Source organism: Quercus lobata, chromosome 9 (assembly GCF_001633185.2).
Source record: "Quercus lobata isolate SW786 chromosome 9, ValleyOak3.0 Primary Assembly, whole genome shotgun sequence".
NCBI lineage: Eukaryota > Viridiplantae > Streptophyta > Magnoliopsida > Fagales > Fagaceae > Quercus > Quercus lobata.
The window spans coordinates 32,370,498-32,391,508 of NC_044912.1; the positions used below are offsets into that span (position 1 = coordinate 32,370,498).

Sequence of the window (21,011 nt, forward strand, 5' to 3'; positions counted from 1 at the left end):
TGGTCTTCCATAATAATGTGCTCAGATACACACCCCTTCACACGGAGAAAAAGAGTGCAAAAATTCTGTTCCCCTTTCATATGCCGGACAACAGTTTCCTATTTATTAATTTCTATTGAAACCTAACCACGGTCTTACAAAAAAAGAGAATAATAAATAAATCATGCACGCATACACACACAGAAAGGTCCCAGCCACCAATTCGCTATAGGCAAAATATTGTCACCTTTCAACTGGCCAAAGAATTAATTTTCAAGCTCAACTATTTGAAAAATTGTTTCAACTTGATTATCCTCACAATTTAAAGAAAAATAAAAATAGACTTGAAACCTGCAGATCAAAGTCCAACCTGATTGCAAACAGTATAGGGGATAAGAAAGAGAGATAGGCCAACCATATTAAGATAATTTATTTGTCAAGTTTCATCTTTTCTATGTTTTGGGGTCGCTAGCCAGCATTATACTCACTATTATACACAATTTGTACTATAAAAGGAATGTTGTTAATTTAATGCAATGACTGTCTTGAATAGATTCCCTAATAATTAGAAAAGATGGTTGTCAGCATCTAATGACAAATGATATGACATATTTATAATTTTCTTTTGGTAATACAGCAGCAGATTAGATATGATATGACATATCTAATCCCAGCATCCTTCATTGAGTTTGATCAATAAAAAACACAACTTTATCATCATTCTTTCCAATATCTTGGTGTCTTTCTCTCTTCTTTCCTACCACTTGAGAACTGATAATAGAAGGGTAATTACCCCACAATAAGTGCATTTCCTTAAAACTTGTGTATCTTTCAAAGGGGACACTTGTTTGTAAATATTGGATATATATATCAAATTTTCAGAATAGGACTGATTTGAACTTCTTTTGGCAGTATAGTCTGGCCTAACCTTTACTTTTCACTATCAGCTTATCTAAACAGAAGTATTTGACAACCAATTTGTCATGCAAAAGATCATGTGTTACTCTCATTCTGCAATCCATAAGAGGACCTAAATCAATTGAGCTATGCAGGGTTCCAAAACAGCTTTTTCTTAAATTAACAAAAAAGTTATTGATAAAATAAATAGATAACTAGTCTATCCATATATAGAGGAGATTATATGAAAGATGTAACTGATGCTTTCCACTCCTTGGGTTGCTGGTCATCTACTGGGAGTTTTGGGTTTAATACTGATATTTTACCAACAAATCCAATGAATCTAAGTGTAGTGCTCTTCTTTTTTTTTTTCTTTTTTTATTGAAAGGAAGTGTGTAAAAGTTGTTTATTTCAAGAATAGCACCTTAAGAAGCTTCCGGAGGATAGGAATCTTTTTGAAGTCCCTTCTGTACTGCTTCATTATGTTGTGCAGCATCCGCAAACCTGAAAGTCAAAGCAACAGAAATGGTTTGAAGAAATACAGGTATAACTACATAATTTTAATTTCAACAAATTTGGGAACAAATTGTAAAGCATGCAACAAAGCTAAGAACACCTACCATTTTTGTTAATTATATCAATCAATACAGCTCGTGATTTTGTTTTCAGAAGTGCATCAAGGATCATTGAAAGATCTCGATTGCTGTGAAAAATATGACAGAAAAGCACTTGAATATAAAATTTTCAAATAAACACTACACATACAAGACAAAAACCCAATAAACCATTAGTAAATGACCTTAATTACAACATAAGACAACTAAATGAAAAGAACTATCTATGAGATACCTCTGAATTGCTTCACCATTGCCACTATCACCTGATGCTGCAGTGAGAAGCAGAAGCTTCAAGTAGCCTTTCGGGGCATCCTGTGAGAAAAGAATGTGGCTTAAAAAATGGAGTAACAAAAGCTAGACATGCAGAAAAGGGGTACAAGTTGCAAAATATATTTTAGTATAAAATTTCATTGAAAAAGGAAAAGAGAATGCCACATAAATAGATGCAAACAGATCAAAGAATACATGTCACTAGGAAATCAATAAAGTCTACAAAAGACATCAAAGGGGCGTTAGAGTCCGAGAAATAATATTGTACTGGGTTGTACTATTGTGCTGTATGGGTGGAAACTTCTAAAAAAGTCTAGAATATTTCAATGATGAGGTGTCCTAGTGAGTTGTCCCTACCCACTGGCACTATTAGAATATTATCCATCTGAAACCAATTCTCCAAATATAAGTAGTAAATGGACTGAGGCAGAATGTGAAACTCCAAAGACTGGGGGGGGGGGGGGGGGGGGGGTTGGAAGAAGCATTTTGGATTAGAGGGTTTCAAAGGGATAGATTGAGGATTTAAGTTTTGTCGTTCAAGGAAAGTCTGAGAACCACTCCATGTCTCTAATCGGCAACAGTTACTACCTTCAGGCGACTTAAATAAAGCTTAGGGCAATCTAACACAAGTTGCTATTGGATTAAGAGATGTAAGGAAGTTGGTGACTTCAATGGCTGGCGTTCATTTTGGACAATCATGGAGGGCTATCAAACTTCAATATCTTCACACCCACAAGATCAATAGTCGGCTAATGCAATTAGGGGAGCAAGAATTTAAAGCATCTTCATGATCAAATTTATAGCCACCATCCAGATTATTTCAACTGGTACGATACTTAGTGAGGAGATAATGATACTTTTGTGAGGATAACAAAAAAAAAAAAAAACTAATTCATTGGGAGATGTAGACAAGTTGCTATCTTCGGAGGAAGAAGCTTCTAGTCCTATGTTCGTGGAACTGGTAGTAACAACAAGTCCTTCAGATCAAGAGTGGGTGGTGCCACTAGAGATGGGAGACCAGAATTTTAAATATTCTCAGCACAGACCATCAAAATTGAGTCATGAAGAAGCTCAAGGGTTTAGGAAAATTCCTGTGTGCATCCTATGAGGGTTTTGAAGATGATGTTACTTGCTAATTACTGGCTATTGAGGGTAATTTCCTTCAAAAGGAGTCCCAAGCCAGTGTCTTAAGGGTCATAGAGAGTTGAAGAATCTGTAACGCTCAGTCAATTATGGGCCAGTAGGTTCAAAAAGGAGTAGCAACAGAGGTGATAAGGCATTGTACTTGATTACTTGAATCAGAAAATTTTATCTTGAAACATGAGGGGTTTAGACGATAAGGGAAATAAGTTGAGACTCAAGACTTATTCAAGCTATGGAAGGCAGACATCATTTGTTTGAAGGAAATTACATAGGAACTCATTACAAGAGCTTTGTTAAGGAGCATGCAGTGCTATAAACATGTATATTTGCTAGGCTCAGCAGGGGCGTCTGGAGGAAAGCAGATTATGGAAAATTGAAGATGTGGAACCTTGCACGTCATACAAATTCAAAAATTTCACCCCAACCAGTTTGAATGGGCCTTTTTTGGAGTTTATGTGCCAAATTGTGATAGTGACAGGAAGAAGTTGTGGGATTAATTGTCAGGTGCTGGTGGGAGGTGCCTTGGTGCGTAGGTTGGGACTTCAATGTCATTTATTACTAAATATTCATATGGAGGGGGTAGTTTTACTTGGAAGTAATAATTAAGCGAACCAATAATTCTCTAGAATTGAAATTCTTTTAACATACAAGTTTGAAAATTTATATTGAAGTGAATAGAAAACAATTCTATTGACATTCTTATCATTGCCAGTTTTAGAGGATTATTTCCAAATATGGTCCAGCAGAGGCTTCCTCTTTTGCTTTCAGATCATTTGCCTTTAAAGTGGAAGAAGCCCATTAAGATTCAAAAACTTGCGGTTAAGAGCTAAAATTTCATGGAGAAGGTTAAGAAGTGGGATTCATAATATTTCCAAGGCTCCCTGAGCATGTATTGGCTAAGAAACTAAAGAGCTAAAAGCTTTGAAAATGGACTTGAAGAAATGGAACAAGAAGCTGGGTAAGGTGGGCTAGATGAAAAATCAGTTATTAAAAGAGATTCACAAGCTGGATGCAATTGAGGAAAGTAGACCTTTGTCAGTTGAAAAAATAAGAGGCTCACTCTTTTGAAGGAGATTAGTTGGAGACAAAAATCAAGAGCCTTTTGGATACTTAGGGTGAGTTTGGCATCAGCTGTAAGCTTTAACTTTTAAAACCTCACTTTTTCCCGCCTTTTCTCACTTTTTCAAATTTTTTCAAGGTACAATTATACTTTAACACACTTTCAACAAAAAAGTTTTCAGTAAAAAGCTAGATAAGCTATTCCCAAACGAACACTTAGTTCTTTCATCGTCTAGCCAAAACACATTGAAGAAACAATACCGTAGGCAACATGTCTATAGATGGGGAAGTGACAGCTGATCAAGATGGCGTTCAACAAACTATATTGGATGGATTTCAGTTTTCAGCCATAAATGAAGATGAAGCCAATTGGATGGAAAGACCTTTTAAAGAACAAGACGAGGTGTTCAACAAGGTGAGAAACATGTATGGAGATAAAGTTCCAGGCCCAAATGACCACGCAAGGTCATGTTTTTAGTCTTATTAGAGCATAATCAAAGATGTCATCAAACAAGTGTTTCATGACTTTCATGAGAGGGATAGAGTGATTTTAGAGGTGAAGCGGATGGCTTCATTGGAGGAAATATCGTTGAGATAGAAGTCTAGAGTTTTATGGGGAGGGAGATAATAACTCAAAGTTTTCTCATCAGATGGCTAATTCCCATAGGAAAAATAATTATTTGGGTGATTTAGAGGTGGATGGTGTGGTATATGAAGATAAGGCTGAGGTGGTCGCTCAAGTAGTGGGCTTTTATCAAAAGTTATATAAGGAGACAGAAACATGGCAACCAGTGGTGGATGATTTGAATTTTGATACTATTGGGGAAGTGGAGAATGGTCTGCTTGAACGGAGATTCAAGAAGGAAGAAATTTTACAGGTTGTGCGTGATATGGAGGGGGGACAAAGCCCCAAGACCTAATGGATTTACGATGGCCTTTTTCCATCATTATTGGAGGGTTTTGGAGAGTGATATTTTAGCATTCTTTGATGAATTTTATGATTATGGTAAATTTGAGAAGTCCTTGAATGCTTTGTTTATTGCTCTTATTCCTAAGAAACATAAAACCTCCAACATTAGAGATTTTAGACCAATAAGTCTACCGAGTAGTGTCTATAAAATCTTGGCTAAGGTCTTGGCATACCGACTGAGAGGGGTGCTAGATGGCCTCATTTCTGAATCTCAAAATACATTTGTGGGGGGTCGTCAGATTTTGGATTCAATTTTGGTTGCAAATGAGTGTGTTGATGGTCGTATTCGTAGTAAGATAACTAGGGTAATCTGTAAATTGGATATAGAAAAAGCCTACGATCATGTAAATTGGGAGGCCTTGCTTTACTTGGTGGAAAGGATGGGTTTTGGAGTCATATGGCAACAATGGATCCATACTTGTATCTCTACTGTCCAGTTTTCAGTTCTAGTTAATGGCTCTCCAACTGGTTTCTTTGTTAATTTGAGAGGTTTAAGGCAAGGTGATCCTTTAAGTCCTATGCTATTTCTTCTAGTGATGGAAGTATTTTCTAGGTTGCTTAGACATATGGAGGAGGCTGGTATTATTAGGGGTTTTAAGGTGCGTGGTGTGGGAGGTGATGAGTTATGCGTATCTCACTTGTTATTTGCAGATGATACCATTTTGTTCTGTGACCCTAGTGTTGAATAGTTTTTCTTCATATTAGGATGTTACTAACTTGTTTCGCAACAGTTAAAGGGCTAAAGATTAATGTTAGTAAAAGTGAGATGGTTCCGGTTGGTGAGGTGAATAATTTACACGAGTTAGTAGAAGTTTTTGGCTGCAAGATTGGGGTTCTGCCTATGACATATCTCGGTATTGCCTTTGGGAGCCTCCTACAAGTCGTCCTCTATATGGAATCTGATTTTGGAGAAGTTGGAAAAACACTTGGCTAGGCGGAAAAAAACATATCTTTCTAAGGAGGGTCGCTTGACTTTGCTTAAAAGAGTACGCTTTCAAATATTCCCACTTATTTCTTATCTCTATTCACTATTCCTACTAGGGTGGCTAATAGGATTGAGAAGGTGCAGAGGGATTTTCTCTAGGGTGGTTTGGCTGATGAGCATAAACTTCATTTAGTAGGGTGGGATAAGGTGTGTCGTCCTTTTGTTGATGGTGGCTTGGGGATTAGGAAAATTACTACCTTTAATAAAGCTCTTTTTGGTAATTGGTTATGGCATTATGGGGTTGAGGAGACAAGATAATGGAGGCATGTGATCGCATTGAAATTTGGGGAGGAATTTGGGGGGGGGGGGGGGGGGGTCTTCAAAGTCGCGTAGGGCATTCAGAAAGGTTGGGAGATTTTTAGTAAGTTTCTTTCCTTTGAGATTGGTTTGGGGAGTAGAATTTGATTTTGACATGATCATTGGTGTGGAGATCTATCGTTGAAGGGAACTTTCCCGGAACTATTTGAACTTGCAACTTATAGGGAGGCATCTGTGGTAGATATGATGGTGAGTCACACTTTGGAGGAAGGATGGAATCCAACGTGGTTTTAATGAATGGGAGATGGAGTTGGTGGGGGCCTTTACTCATACATTGGAGTCGCTGGGTCCTCCTTTTGAGGGTGGAGATAAGATGAGGTGGTGTTTGGGGTCGAAAAGGGTTTTTGCTGTAAAATCCTTTTATGGTGCATTGAGGGGATCAAGCTTTATTGCTTTTCCTCATAAAAGTATTTGGGGTGTGAAGGCTCCACGTCATGTGTCGTTTTTTGTTTGGTCAGCTGCATGGGGGAGGATTCTCACAACGAACCATTTGAGGAAAAGGGGCTCCACTATTATGGATTGGTGTTGCTGTGTAAATGTAATGGGGAGAGTCTGGATCATTTGTTTCTACACTATGGTGAGGTTTTTTGGTTATGGAGCTTTGCCCTTAGATCTTTTGGCGTTTCTTGAGTTCTACCTAAAAGGGTTATTGACTTGCTAGCCGGTTGGAGGAATTGGTTGGGGAAGCATTCTTCATATGTCTAGAATTTGGTACCACATTGTGTGGTGTGGATTATTTGGAGGGAAAGAAATAATCGCATATTTGAAGATTCAATGCTTTCTGGGGATAAGCTCTTAGTGTTGTTTGCGGCCAATTTGTTTGATTGGTCTCGTGCGTGGGGTTTTACTTATTCGAAATCCATCCTGCTGTTTTTTGATTCACTTTTTTCTTGTACATAAGTTGTTTTGTTTTCCTTTGTTGCTTGTAAATATTTCCTTCATTTACTTCATCTCTTTGATGGAGTAGCTTCTTTTTAATACAAATTTTTCTTACCTATCAAAAAAAAAAAAAAATGAGCAACATAAATTTGTAAAAAGCTTGAATACTACTTTTAATGCACTCATCCCAAAAAGTTTGAATACTACTTTCAACACACTCATCCCAAAAAGACCTAGGGCGTTGGAGGTAAAGGATTTCAAACCTATAGCCTAGTCGGTGAGATCTATAAGATTTTGATGCAAGTATTAGCCAATAGGTTGAGGATAGTACTTCAAAACATTTAATTAGTCTCAAAATGCCTTTGTTAAAGTAAGGCTAATTCTAGTTAATTTTTCTGAGGGTGCCAGATAAGTTAGATGTGGAGAAAGCGGTGTTAATGGGATTTCCCTATTTATGTGTTAAGTAGGTGTGGTTTTATTGAGAAATGGAGAAGGTGGGCCTATTTCTGTATAACCACAGTTCCGTTTTCCATTGTTCCATTGGAAGCTCAATAGTCTCATTTCCGGCGCGCACAGTTGGGCAATGATGAATTTAATCTTTTAACTATTATTCTAACACGAAAACACTATCGGATTGGATGTCTATCATAGGAAGTCATTCTATTTTTTCGGTTTCTTGGTTCGATCTGTGAGAGGCCCGGCTACCTCAAATTAGTCAGAAACATTGTTCCCGGTTATTTTTTTACGTCTGTCTTGGATTGTTATGGGTGGATTTCGCAGCTTTTTTATTGAATCGAAGCTGTTTCAATTGGTGGTTGAGGAAGGGGGGAACTTTTTTTCCCTTAGGATTTATGAACGGGGAAAGTATTTCATGCAATCAGTTTTTATGGGTAAGAGTGCAGCACGATGGTTAATGCAAAGCTTGGAACACACAGTGATTGGGATTAACCCCAAACACTTCTTCACGCTCAGGGAAGGAGACACTGCATACACAGTGCAACGGGGCTCTAACTCGTTTGGGCAATATTTGTTAGTAACAGAGTTAAAAGTTGGCGGGATGAGAAGATCGATCATTATTCCTGCAGGCAAGGCACAACGAGGTTGGAGGGCCTTTGGAATTGAATTAAGGAGAATGCTTGAACCTTCTCATTATGCGTTGGGTGTTCCAAAAGCTGTGTCTAAGTTGGGTTCAGAGGTTCATCCTTCTCGGTCTTTTGTTGAAACGGTAAAAGCATCTATGCAGGGAAGGAAGCATGCTTTCCAGCCCTCCATTAAAGAGACAGAGGAGTTTCAAGTAGTGGAGAACACTGTGCCGCCTTCAAGAGATGAAGATGGGATTCAGGTGGTGGCTTTTGAAGTTCCGACTAATAAGGCTACTCCGATTGCCGGGGGTGGGTGGAGGGGAGTCACCGTGGTATTAATGTAGATGCTAAGGTTAAGGAGAAAATCCCGGAACAAAATAAATTCAGATTGAATAATTTGAATTTGAAAGAGGTTGATTTTGGTAGGGAGCATCAAGTTAGGAGGTCTAGTTGGTTAAGGAAAGGTTTGACTGTGGAAGTAAATGAATTTGGCAAGAGGCGGGTGTCTTGGCAACGTTTTAGGAGTGATAAGCAAGCTGTAAAGTGGGTGGCACGGGAGGATCATTCTGCCCAGGTTGGCATTCAGGGTATGGACAATGGGTTTTCTGAAGCCCAGGCTGTTAAGAGCTGTTTAGGCCCACTGTTGCCTGGCCCTTCTTCTTCTGAGGCAGGGGCTTGCTCCAAGCAGTCCAATAATAAACCCAGCCCAAGTTCTACAGGCCCATTTGTGGAAGGAGGTAAGGCTCAGGCAAACACATCAGGCCCGAGCTCCACATTAGATGGTATGAGTGTTAGTGTGCTACCTGCGAGCTCGGCGATTGATATTCTACCGACACGGAGGACGGCGATGGCTCCGGTGGCTGACTTGAGCTCTAGCTCACCCATATCGGTACCGGAAGTACACGGCGGGAGTGGGTCTTGCGTCCAGGTGAGCCCGAGCTGGATCACCCAGCACCCCACCTTGCCGATACCGGTAGCGGAAGTGGTCAAGGCCACTAGTGAGCTGGGTTCACCACCCTTAGCTCCGACGTGCCTCTCGCTGGAGCCGGCGAAGGTGCTGCCCTCAGAGGATCCGGTACAAAAGCTGGCAGAAGGAGTTTTGACTGTTCCTCAGCGATGGGTTTCGCCGGTGGAAGAGCTGGGGTGCACCGGGATTCTTCTGAAGTTGGGTTTCAGGCTCAGTTCTGGTCGGAACAGTTTGTTGGGTCATATTGAGTTGTCGGATGGGTTGATTTCTGAAGTTAAGAGGTTAGTAATTCTCGATTTTGTGCCGAGATGGATCGGAACTCCTTTTCCCAATCAGTTTCTGGAGTTTATGCGAGCTGGGTCGATGGGTTTCGGAGTATCAGGTCAGGAGGTTAATACTTTCTCTAGTAAGGAGCTTTCAAGCTTTCCTGGAGAGATTGTGTTTGCAAGGGATGCAGCTGAATTTTCTGTGGGTTTTGGTGAAAATGAAGTGTCAGATTGTTTACCTCTGCAAATCATTGATCCAGGTGTGTTAACAAATTTGGAAGAATTGAAGGAGGCCACTGAGGTATTGAGTATTGAGAATAAGTTAGATATTTCTAGTTGGGTGAAGCACAGAATTCCTGGGTTCAGTAAATTGGTTGGGTTGTCAACGAATCGACATGAGAAGTTGTGCATTGCTCTCTTACAGAGGCTAGAAACTGAGATGGAAGCAGCCAATGTGTTACACAGGAGAGAAATGGGTAGTAAAAAACTGGCTAAGTCCAAAAACAAGGGACGTAGAGAGTTGCAAAACTTGATATGTTCGGTGAATTATGAGAGGAGATAAAGGGTGGTTTTGTGTTGGTGTCATTAGTTAGGGATAGTTTAGTGTCTATGAAGATAAAAATGATTTCGTGGAATGTTAGAGGTTTAAATGATCCTCAAAAACGACTTGTAGTGAAGAATTTGTTGCGGGAGTGGAAGTGCGATGTTGTTTGTTTACAAGAGACGAAGATTGCTAGCATGAATAGACAGTTGGTTTGTAGTTTGTGGGGTTGTCCACATGTGGATTGGGCTGTTTTGGAGGCTGATCGGACTGCTGGTGGTATTTTGCTTATGTGGGATAAAAGGGTTTTGGAGAAGATAGAGGTTATGGTCGGCATTTACTCAGTTTCGGTTAAGTGGCAAGGGGTGGGGGACGGTTTTATATGGGCATGCTCAGGGGTTTATGGCCCAACTGAGAATGTTGAGAGGGGCCACATGTGGGATGAGTTGGTGGGTATTCAGCAGTATTGGAGGTTACCATGGTGTTGCTTTGGCGATTTTAATATTGTTCGTTTTCCTAGTGAGCGTAGGGGTGAGGCACGTTTGACATTGGCTATGGAAAAATTTTCTGAATTTATTGAGGATCTTAACTTGGTAGATTTGCCTTTAGACGGAGGTAGATACACATGGTCCAGTGGCACCGATCGACCAGCGATGTCTAGGATTGATAGAGCATTGGTCACTCCAGATTGGGAGGACCACTTCCCTGATGTTCTTCAAAGGATTTTACCACGTCCTATCTCAGATCATAGTCCAATTCTTTTGGAGGCAGGGGGAATGGCAAGGGGGAAAAGTCCGTTCAGATTTGAAAATATGTGGTTGAAGACGGAGGGATTTGTGGATAGAGTTCAGTTCTGGTGGAATCGGCATTCTTTTGTGGGTACACCTAGTTTTGTGCTTGCAAAAAAATTGAAGGCTCTGAAAGAGGATATTGTGCAATGGAATCGCCGAGAGTTTGGTAATGTAGAGCGTCAGAAGAAACAATTATTGGAGGAACTAAAAAAATTAGACGCCAAGGAGGAGGATTTTGGTCTCACTGATGGGGAGAAAGGCCATAGGGTAGCTTTGAGGTCCCAGGTGGAACATCTTCTTTCTTTGGAAGAAATTTCCTGGAGACAAAAATCTAGGATGTTATGTATCAAGGAAGGGGATAATAACACCAAGTTTTTTCACAAAATGGCTAATTCTCATAGAAGGTTTAATCATCTAAGGAGTTTGGAGGTGGATGGGGTGGTTTTTGAGGAGGATTCCGAGGTGTCTAATCAGGTAGTACAATTTTATAAAACTTTGTACAAGGAGACTGAGAGTTGGAGGCCTTTTGTGGAGGGTTTGGAATTTGATCATATTGGGGATGTGGAGAGGGTTTGGCTTGAAAGGAAGTTTGAGAGGGAGGAGATACTTCAAGTTGTACGTGATTTGGAAGGGGACAAAGCTCCAGGTCCGGATGGTTTTACTATGGCTTTTTATCATCTCTGTTGGAGAGTAGTGGAGAAAGACGTTTTAGCGGTCTTTGAAGAGTTTTTTCAACATTGTAAGTTTGAAAAATCACTTAATGCTACCTTCATTGCATTAATTCCTAAAAAGAATGATGCCTCTAATATTAGAGATTTCCGACCTATTAGCTTAGTGGGGAGTGTGTATAAAATCTTGTCTAAGGTTTTGGCAAATCGATTGAGAGTGGTATTAGATCAATTGATCTCTGAGTCTCAGAATAGCTTTGTGGGTGGGAGACAAATTCTTGACTCGGTTCTTATTGCGAATGAGTGTGTGGATAGTCGAGGGAAGAGTAGGGTTCCTGGAGTCATTTGTAAACTTGATATTGAGAAAGCCTACGATCATGTGAATTGGGAGACTTTGTTGAATTTGTTGCATAGAATGGGCTTTGGAGTGAAGTGGTGTAAATGGATCCGTACTTGTATATCCACAGTTCAGTTCTCTGTTTTGATTAACGGGTCTCCAGCTGATTTCTTTGGTAGTTCAAGAGGTTTAAGACAAGGGGATCCGCTATCTCCTATGCTGTTTTTGATTATGATGGAGGTGTTTAGTAGGATGTTGAGAAGAGTGGAGGAAGCCGGTTTGATTCGTGGCTTTAAAGTTGAAGGTAGGAGGGGTGGTGGGGAATGTGTTACACATCTACTGTTTGCAGACGATACTATCCTATTTTGTGATGCGGATGTGGAGCAAATCCTTCATATTCGATTGTTGTTACTTAGTTTGCAGGCGGTAATAGGTTTGAAGGTTAATGTGCATAAGAGTGAAATGGTTCCAATAGGGGTGGTTGATGATGTGCATGCCCTTGCTGAAATTTTGGGTTGTAAAGTCGGTAAGTTACCTATGACTTATCTTGGCATGCCTTTAGGGGCTTCACATAATTCCCCTTCAATTTGGAATCCTATTCTGGAAAAATTTGAGCGGAGATTAGCTGGGTGGAAGAAGCTGTATTTGTCTAAGGGGGGTCGGTTGATGTTACTCAAGAGTACATTATCTAGTCTTCCTACCTATTTTCTATCGCTTTTCACAATTCCTACTCATGTGGCTAATAGAATTGAAAAACTACAAAGGGATTTTCTTTGGGGTGGTAGCAGAACTCATCTGGTAGGATGGGACAAAGTTTGTGCGCCTATAGCTAATGGTGGCTTGGGGATAAGGAAACTTACTACTTTCAATAAGGCCTTATTGGGGAAATGGTTGTGGCGGTTTGGGAAGGAAGAGGATCGGCTATGGAGGAGGGTGGTGGCTTCAAAATATGGGGAAGAGTGGGGGGGGTGGACCTCAAAATTGGGTAGGGGAGTTCATGGGTGTGGTTTGTGGAGAGGCATTCGCATGGGTTGGGAGGATTTTAGTAAGAATTGTCAATTTGTTGTTGGGTTGGGGAATAGAGTGAGGTTTTGGCAGGATGGGTGGTGTGGGGGTCAACCTTTTCACTTGGCCTTCCCAAGGTTGTATGGTATTGCTATTGATAAGGAGATATCTGTTGAAGCCTCCTTGTCAAGGCAAGGGGAGGAGGATAGACGAACTTGGGATGTTCGTTTTACTCGAGAATTTAATGATTGGGAGATGGAGGAAGGGCTACATTTTCTTTGTATGTTGGGAGCTAATACTCCTCCTATGGATGTGGGAGACCGGATGAGGTGGAAGTTGAAGGTTAATGGGGATTTTGATATTCGGTCATATTATAACAAATTAAGGAATTCTCCTTCAATTGTTTTTCCGTGGAAAGCTATTTGGAAAGTTAAGGCCCCTAGGCGAGTCTCCTTTTTTGTTTGGTGTGTAGCTTGGAATAAGATCCTAACGGGTGATAACCTAAGATTGAGGAGATTGGTGCATTTTGTGGACTGGTGCATTATGTGTAGACATTGTGGAGAGTCGGTAGATCATTTACTTCTTCATTGTGAGATGGCTTATCGGTTATGGAGCTTTGTCTTTATAACTTTTGGCTTGTCTTGGGTTGTACCTAGTTCGATCCCAGACTTGCTTTTTGGCTGGTGGAATTGGTTGGGAAAACACTCGTCTCAGATATGGAATTTAGTTCCGTTGTGCATCTTTTGGTGTATTTGGAAGGAAAGGAATCAGCGGACTTTTGAGGATTTGACTAGCTCCAGTGATCAGATGCTGGCTTCTTTCAGTGGGACTCTTTTTGATTGGTCTCAGGCTTGGAGACTCACGACTAGTGATTCTCTCCCTTCTTTCATTATCTCTCTCTCTCTTTGTAATTAATTTGTGGTTTGGTTTTCTTTTTTGCTTTTTCATTGTTTCCTCCTTGTACTTTCTAGGTTTGCTCTATGTTTTTTATGCATAGAGTAGCCATTCGTATATATAACATTCTTACTTATTAAAAAAAAAAAAATAGCTTGCAAGGGTTACAACAAAGAGACCCTTTATCCCTACGTATATTGTTATAGTGATAGAAAAGGCAGTTGAAGGGGTGGGTTTCTCCTACAATTTAGATGAACTCATTGACTATTTCACATCTTCTTTTTGATGATGACACATTAATCGTTTGTGATTTCACATCTTCTTAAAGAATATTCCATCAATACCCTTGTAGGAGTTTCACTAATCCCCAAAAAAAAAAAAAACACCCTTGTTTAGGAGTTTAATTGGAAGGAATTGAAGAGCTAGAGAGAATGTGCATTCCATTCCCTCCTAAGCATTCCTCCCAAAAGTGGGAAGAACACTCATTTCTTTAAAATGGAGGTGAAGTACCAATTTAATCCCTACTTAGGAAAAACAAACAAAAGGTAAAGGATATAATGGTAAAACTATATATTCCATTTCCTTCCATTGCTTCTCGTATACACTCCCAAAACACTAGATAAAATACACCACAATCCATTTCCCATTCCCTTGTTTTATGCTCTCTATTCATTCCATTCCCTTTTTTTTTATAAATTAAAAAAAAAAAAATATATATATATATATATATATATTCATAGTTTTATCAAATGGAATAAAATCTGGGACCCATTTGCAATCTATGACTCATTCCAATGTGAAGGCTTGGGCATTAGAAATTTGATTGTATTTGATCAAGAAATTTAAGGGAATGACTTTAGCATTTTGCCATTGAGTAAAATGATCTTTGGCAAAGGGTGGTGGATAAGAAGCATAGTAGCATGAGGGGATGGGCTTCAAGTCCTGCCAACAGGCTGTATGGTGTTTTTGAAGAAATTCATAAGGAGAGTGTTAGGACCATTTCTGGACCTAAGTCCCGCTTAGGTCAAAGCCCAGAGTGCTGGACGACGCTAAGGCCCTAGAATGGCAATCCTTGCTCCAATAATCTCCGTTTTCACATGGCTACTTCATTTCACTCCCATGCGCAGTTCAACCCTAAGATGACAATCCAAAGCTCAGATGGATGTTATTTCAAAAGTGCACTTGCTTAGCTAGAGTTAGTTAAAAATTAGTTATTCTAGATAGAATAGCTTGAGTTCATTAGGGCTTTAGCACATGTATCACATTAAACATGTGTAAATCCTTACGATCACAAACTGAATTCTTTAGCCAATGATTTTGAGCCATGTGTGGCCAATAGGATTACAGCATGAATTGTATAAATAGATACATATAATACTTCTTTGTACCATGTTGAAAAATAATAAAGTTGTTGCCTAGTGCAAGTTTCTCTCTATTCTTTTCTTTCTCAAGGAGGTAGAAACTCCCAATAAGCAATCTCATCATGGAGAAGGAGACTCTCTCGAAGAAGTCGCAAGCTATTCAATCCATCCGTCATTTCCATGCAAACCAAACCATAATCTCATTCCCTAGAAATCTTAGCTACTCTCTCAACAAGATCTTATATCAAACCCTTAACCCACCATCATCCCAAGCCCTAACCAAATTCCTAAGCCCTGAAACATCAAATTACAGCACCTAAACCCTCAAGAACCAAATTCCTTCATCAAAGAACACAAAGCCCAAGCTTGTTCTTTGAAGAGAGGATAGGGTACAGTGTTTACGTACGGAAATCAATGGGAGAGAATGGGGTACTTTCTCTTGGTTTATTAGCTACAATGTTGGGGATGGTAATATTCATATTGATGTTCACTTTGCCAAAGTGGCACAAGATTGGGAATTGGAGCATGTAGCTTCCTTCACATATATAGTATATTATGAGAAAATGGAAAGGATAAATTGTGTTGGAATTGATCAAAATGTAGAGTGGTTGAAGTCAAATCTTTATAAAGTTTCTAAACTCCAAAGAGGCTCATCTTTCCCTTGGAAGAGTATTTGGAAACCCAAGGATCCATCTAGAGGTATTTTTTTCTTCAGATAGTAGCTATGGAAAGAATTCTCACCATGGATAATCTCAAGATGTGACAAGTTAGTGTGATTGATTGGTGTTGTTTCTGTAATAAGAGCAGAGAAACTACTGGTCACTTGCCATTCATTGTGATTTTGCTAGAGAAGTGTGGTACTTGGTTTTCAGCCTATTTGGAATTCAATGGATTATGCCTCGTGGTGTGACTGACTTCCCAGCTACCTGGCAAGGCTTTGGTTGATATCATAGTATAGGCATTTGGAATGTGATTCCTCATTAGCTTATGTGGTCAGAGTTTTGAAGGAATGAAAGATCAGCTTTAGAACTTTAGTCCTCATTCCCTAGATCCTTATATAAGTGAATATTAGCTTCAGCACCGCTTCCATTTATAAGTCAGCTAAGATGCTTGATCTTTGTAATTTTCATTAGTAGTTGTTAGTGCATCACTTGTATACTTCCTGTCTACCTGGGTTGCGCCTCTACTTATCAAAAAAAAAAGTACCTGGGTTGCGCCTCTGTGATCTAATGAATTATTTACTTATCAAAAAGAAAAGTAATCTAAAAAATGAAACAGTTTAGATATGCAAATACCAGAAACCACATAGAATTCTTCTGCTAATTTAGTTGGTAACATTACCTTTCGCTTGCTAATCCCCCCATCAGTATCTAGTAACTCATTAAGTTTCTCTTCAACTGCAAGAATAGAAGTGCATAAATCATTAATACAGCATCCCTTATGAACTACTCTAGTTGTCAAGACAAGCAAAAATGAACACTCCGAACCTGCTTCAGAACGGCCATTTGAAGAACCTTCCAGTAATTTTTTTGATTTAATAGACAGCACCTGAGATTTGTTTGGCGTCACCTGAACTTGGTTAGTATTCAGGGGACTACTTCTCACTTTTTCCTTTTTGACAGAACTAGATGTACGAGAACCTTTCATCAGAGAATGTGATTTTACAGAAACCCTCTTGTCTTCAACAGTCTCAAATTTGGACTTCCTAGTAGCATCAACACCATGACCTAACGATTTGCCAAGCATAGTTGGAGAAATTATCTCTAATCTATCACCATTGAATGAGGTTTTGTTCACAGTCTCCTCTTCTATGGAAGTCTCTTGCAGAACAGCAGGCAAATGTTTGCATGTTACATCTTCTGTTTGATGGGACAGTTCTACTGGTTGAACAAAAGATGGTGAATTTCCCTTGGAGTCCTCCAATTCCAGTGAGCTGAGTAATTGGGAATTAGCAGATTGGTTCATAGGCTCCTCTTTCTCTATGGTACTCTTCAATTGCTCAACAACAGCTGTGGCTTCATCTAATCCATTTCTATCTTTTAATATACCCTTCGCAGCTTTAATTTCAGCACTATCAGAGGGAATTGCCCTAGGCATCATATAGACCAAACCATTTCTACCTTTACCACCTTCAGGAACCATAACAGGTTCAGGAAATTCTTCATCTGAATCACCTTGAACAATTACTTCAGTATTAAGCAAATCGCCACCTATATAACCCCGACATTGAGATGCACCACAATAACATTTCTTGGCAGCAGCCCCAAACACCCTGACATAGTTGTAATCAAATGTCAACTCTTCACCCTGACCAAAAAGAAGAAAAAAAAATTGAAGGTCAATATAGGATAATAGTAATGAATGCAAACAACAAAGAGAAAAAATGATTAGGAAGCAACAATGTCTCCAGAGGTGATATTATGCACTTATGCATTAAGATCTCCAGATTACAAACCCATAAACGCCCTCAACTCTATCTGTTTGTTCTACATGGTATTGTCAATTATTCTCTAGAAAGAAATCCTATTATGTTGCTTTCTTCTGTTTATTGACCAAAGCGGAAGAGCCTTGTCGCTTAAGTGCACTTTTTAAGTTTTACCAACACCGATTCCGTTAAACACTCAATTTGATTATCTTATTTGATAGGATGACAAATTCCTTTCTTTGTTGGATAATTCATTGCTACTGCTTCAAGATAACTGCTGCTCGTTTTTCTTAGACCTACTCATGATGCCCCATCATAGATGAGAGCCTAAGCCTAAGAAAATCACATCTAGACCATGCAAGAAGCTATTTCAGTCCAAGAATAAGTGTACTTGGTAGTTTATTATGTTCGTAGTAATTGTGGTTTAGTTTTGATGTGGGAGTCTAGCATCCTTCTACTTTAGCTACTATCTATACTAAATATGGGGAACGCTGTGGAGGGTGGATCAAAGAGCAACCTTGGGGTCCACCTAGGGTTAGTTTGTAAAAGAGCATCAGTGGGGGTTGGGAGCCTTTTTCCAAGTTCTTACAGTTCGAGGTACAAGATGGCTCTCAAGTAAGATTTTGGAAAAACAGTTGATATGGTGACCGTTCTCTTCAAAATTTGTTCCCCAATCTGTTCACCTAACGGCCTAGGCAAAGGACAAGGAGGCCTCAAAGGTCTTGCATTTAGCCAAGACCCATGAGGGTGAGGTCCAACACCAAAAACCTTACCTCACCAGGTCCCTCCATGATTGGGAACTGGAATCCGTAGCTCCTTTTGTTTAGCTACTCTATGCTAAATTGCCTATATCCAAGGGTAAAGACCAAGTTATATGGATGCCATATTCAGAAGGCATGCTTAAGATTTGATCATTCTATAATAGGTTCTAAAGGTATTCACTTCCCTCGGAGGAGCATTTGGACAGTCATGGCCCTCAAAAGGTTTCATTCTCTGTGTGGACTATGGCTTTAGGGAAAATCTTGACAATTGATAGCCTCTGAAAAATGATGATAAAGAGACCTTGATATACTGCATTAGGGAAAATAACATGCTGTGCTATGAAATTTCTTTTCTTTTTTTTTTGATAAATAATGAAATTTCTTCATATATAATCCTGAAATCATTCATCATGCCTATTGATTAGTCTTTGCCCCTTGTTTTAACCAATAATAGAAGCACAATGCATTGGTCTTCTTCCACTAAGATACTTATGCACACTCACATGCCCCCTATGATGTGTGCACACGCAAGCACACAAACAAAATCACACCACACGTGGGAGTGCATACTATATACCCACCAACCTACCCCCCCCCCCAACTCACCCACAACGCATATATTATCAAAATAATAATTTAAAAAAAGAATTCCTGAGGATCAAGAGTAAAATGTTTATGAATTGAGCTATGGAAATAAAGAATCTGCACCATATAAATAAATTATGTTGATGTGGACTCCAACCAAAAAACAAGCCTGAAGATAATTAATGCAAGGAGCAAGTGTACCTTCTTAATATTCCTTAATGCAAATAGTCCAATACAAATTTCCCCATTGACAATCCACTGTTCAAAAAATATAAGATATAAGTAATTCATAAGAGAAGCAAGAAAAGATAATAATCATGAATAGTGAGTTCTATGGGGATTATAGCTCAAGCAACTGCACATATGAAATGAGGTTAAGAGGTAAGTTCCAAAACAATGGGAAAGCCTCTTTTTTTTTTGGAAGAATAAGAAATATATTCAAAGCAAAACAGTATTACAAATGATCACTTTTACAGATAAGCAGCATACAGCTACAGATCAATATTCTTACATATAAAAGGAAACACTGATTAAAAAAAAACATATAAAAGGAAACAAAATAAGCACTAAATCAATTGGAAAGTCTCTACTCTTACATATACAAACATGCTAATGGAGTAAACAAAAAGAATATTACACTTCACATATGCAAATCTCATCAATTACTAAATCCAGATCTCTTAATTTAATGTATATGAAAATTTAATGCAGTAACATCTGACAGGTATTAATAGCAGAAATTTTCTTTAAGACTACATCGGAATACAATAAATTCACCTTTTCCGTACGGCAATTAGGATCACAACTATGGTTAATGAAACGGCCCAAATTTCCTTTTGCACATGCATCTATTACCTGAAACAATGGAAGATGTGAATGTCTGATAATCAAGATAGAGTGAGACAATAGAACTAAAAATTATATTTGAAGAGGAATGAGGACCAAAGAAAGAAAAATTAAATTTGACAATACAGCCTATAACATGAAGCCAATCATACAAAGATCCAAGGAGAATGCTTTTAAACAAGTTCCCATTTAGCTCTATGCCCTAAATTGGCTTAATTTGTCATTTATTTGGTTTGTTTTTGTGCAATTTTACGCTCTATTTGTTTCAATGGAAAACTTTTAAAGATAGTTTTCCGGTGTTTTCCAGTATTTGGTAGCATTAGAAAAAATGATTAAAAGGAAAACTTTATTTGGTAAACAAAAAAAAAAAGTATGGCTTTATTTTTAGAGATTGCTTTCCATTAAATAACTCTATCTCACAACAAACTAAATAAGGAAAGTTAGGAGATTGTTTTTCAATTCATTTAAGGTTGCTACCAAACATAAAAAAATGAGATAGTTTTATAGAAAATTCTTTTTGAAAGATGACTCATTTTCTAAAAAACATTATCACCACCCCACTTGAATATCCTTTTTTGGTCTTTCTTCGGTCAATCTGCTGTGATTAGGCAGAGAGCACTTTGCAGTGGTTATTTTTCGGTTAAGACGTGTTTTTCTTTTTGACACCTCCCTGCGGTTGATTTTATCTCCCCCCTGCACACCGACAAAGCCAACCACACCAATCTGAAAAACCAAGCTCAGTGCAACTTGGCATCCCCCCCCCCCCCTCTCTCCCCCCTCCATTGGGGCAGATCAGTTCCCAATGTTGGGAAACTGACTAGGTAGGTAAAAGTTACGGAGACTTACCAATTTGGTAATTCAGTGAAAAACCATACTTTACAAATTACAATTTTTTTAAACTTCACCTTTTTTTTTTTTTTTGATAAGTTTAAACTTCACTTTTTTCAAAGTGCTTTTTCAAACGGACAAAGTTTTCATCCAAACCGGTTTGGAGGAATCTCCTCCAATGCATTATGTGGCAACTCATAAAATCATCCACGTATATTATTTAAACAAATCACATGACTTATTAAATAAGTCATGTAACCAAAAGTATACATAGATGATTTTATCAATTACCAGATAGTGGGTTGGAGGAATTTTCTCCCAAACCAGATTGGATGTAAACTATTTCCTTTTCAAAAAGCTAAAAAATAAGTTGTACCAAATGGACATCAGGTTAGTGCTGAAAGAAAACCTCCACAAAAACCAACAGCACAGACCAATGAACATCCCTATTCCAACTGACCTCATCAATCCCAACACCCAACCTGTCACTGATAAAGAATGGCCAAGAAGCATCTAACAAATCCAATTAACAACCAC

The 21,011-nt window shown here is 38.9% G+C and overlaps 1 protein-coding gene across 3 annotated transcripts in view; it reads right to left on the reverse strand.

Moving 5' to 3' along the window:
- Positions 1 to 21,011, reverse strand: part of LOC115959432 (histone-lysine N-methyltransferase ASHH2) — a 36,267-nt gene that overhangs the window by 3,554 nt on the left and 11,702 nt on the right. For all 3 annotated transcript variants that reach the window (XM_031077816.1, XM_031077817.1, XM_031077818.1), the window contains exons 9-15: positions 19,578 to 19,655; positions 19,002 to 19,058; positions 16,517 to 17,336; positions 16,371 to 16,426; positions 1,726 to 1,805; positions 1,497 to 1,579; positions 1,301 to 1,380 (exon numbers count right to left, since the gene is read on the reverse strand). In XM_031077816.1, the coding sequence (XP_030933676.1) occupies positions 1,301 to 1,380; positions 1,497 to 1,579; positions 1,726 to 1,805; positions 16,371 to 16,426; positions 16,517 to 17,336; positions 19,002 to 19,058; positions 19,578 to 19,655 (1,254 nt within the window). The remainder of the gene's footprint in view (positions 1 to 1,300; positions 1,381 to 1,496; positions 1,580 to 1,725; positions 1,806 to 16,370; positions 16,427 to 16,516; positions 17,337 to 19,001; positions 19,059 to 19,577; positions 19,656 to 21,011) is intronic.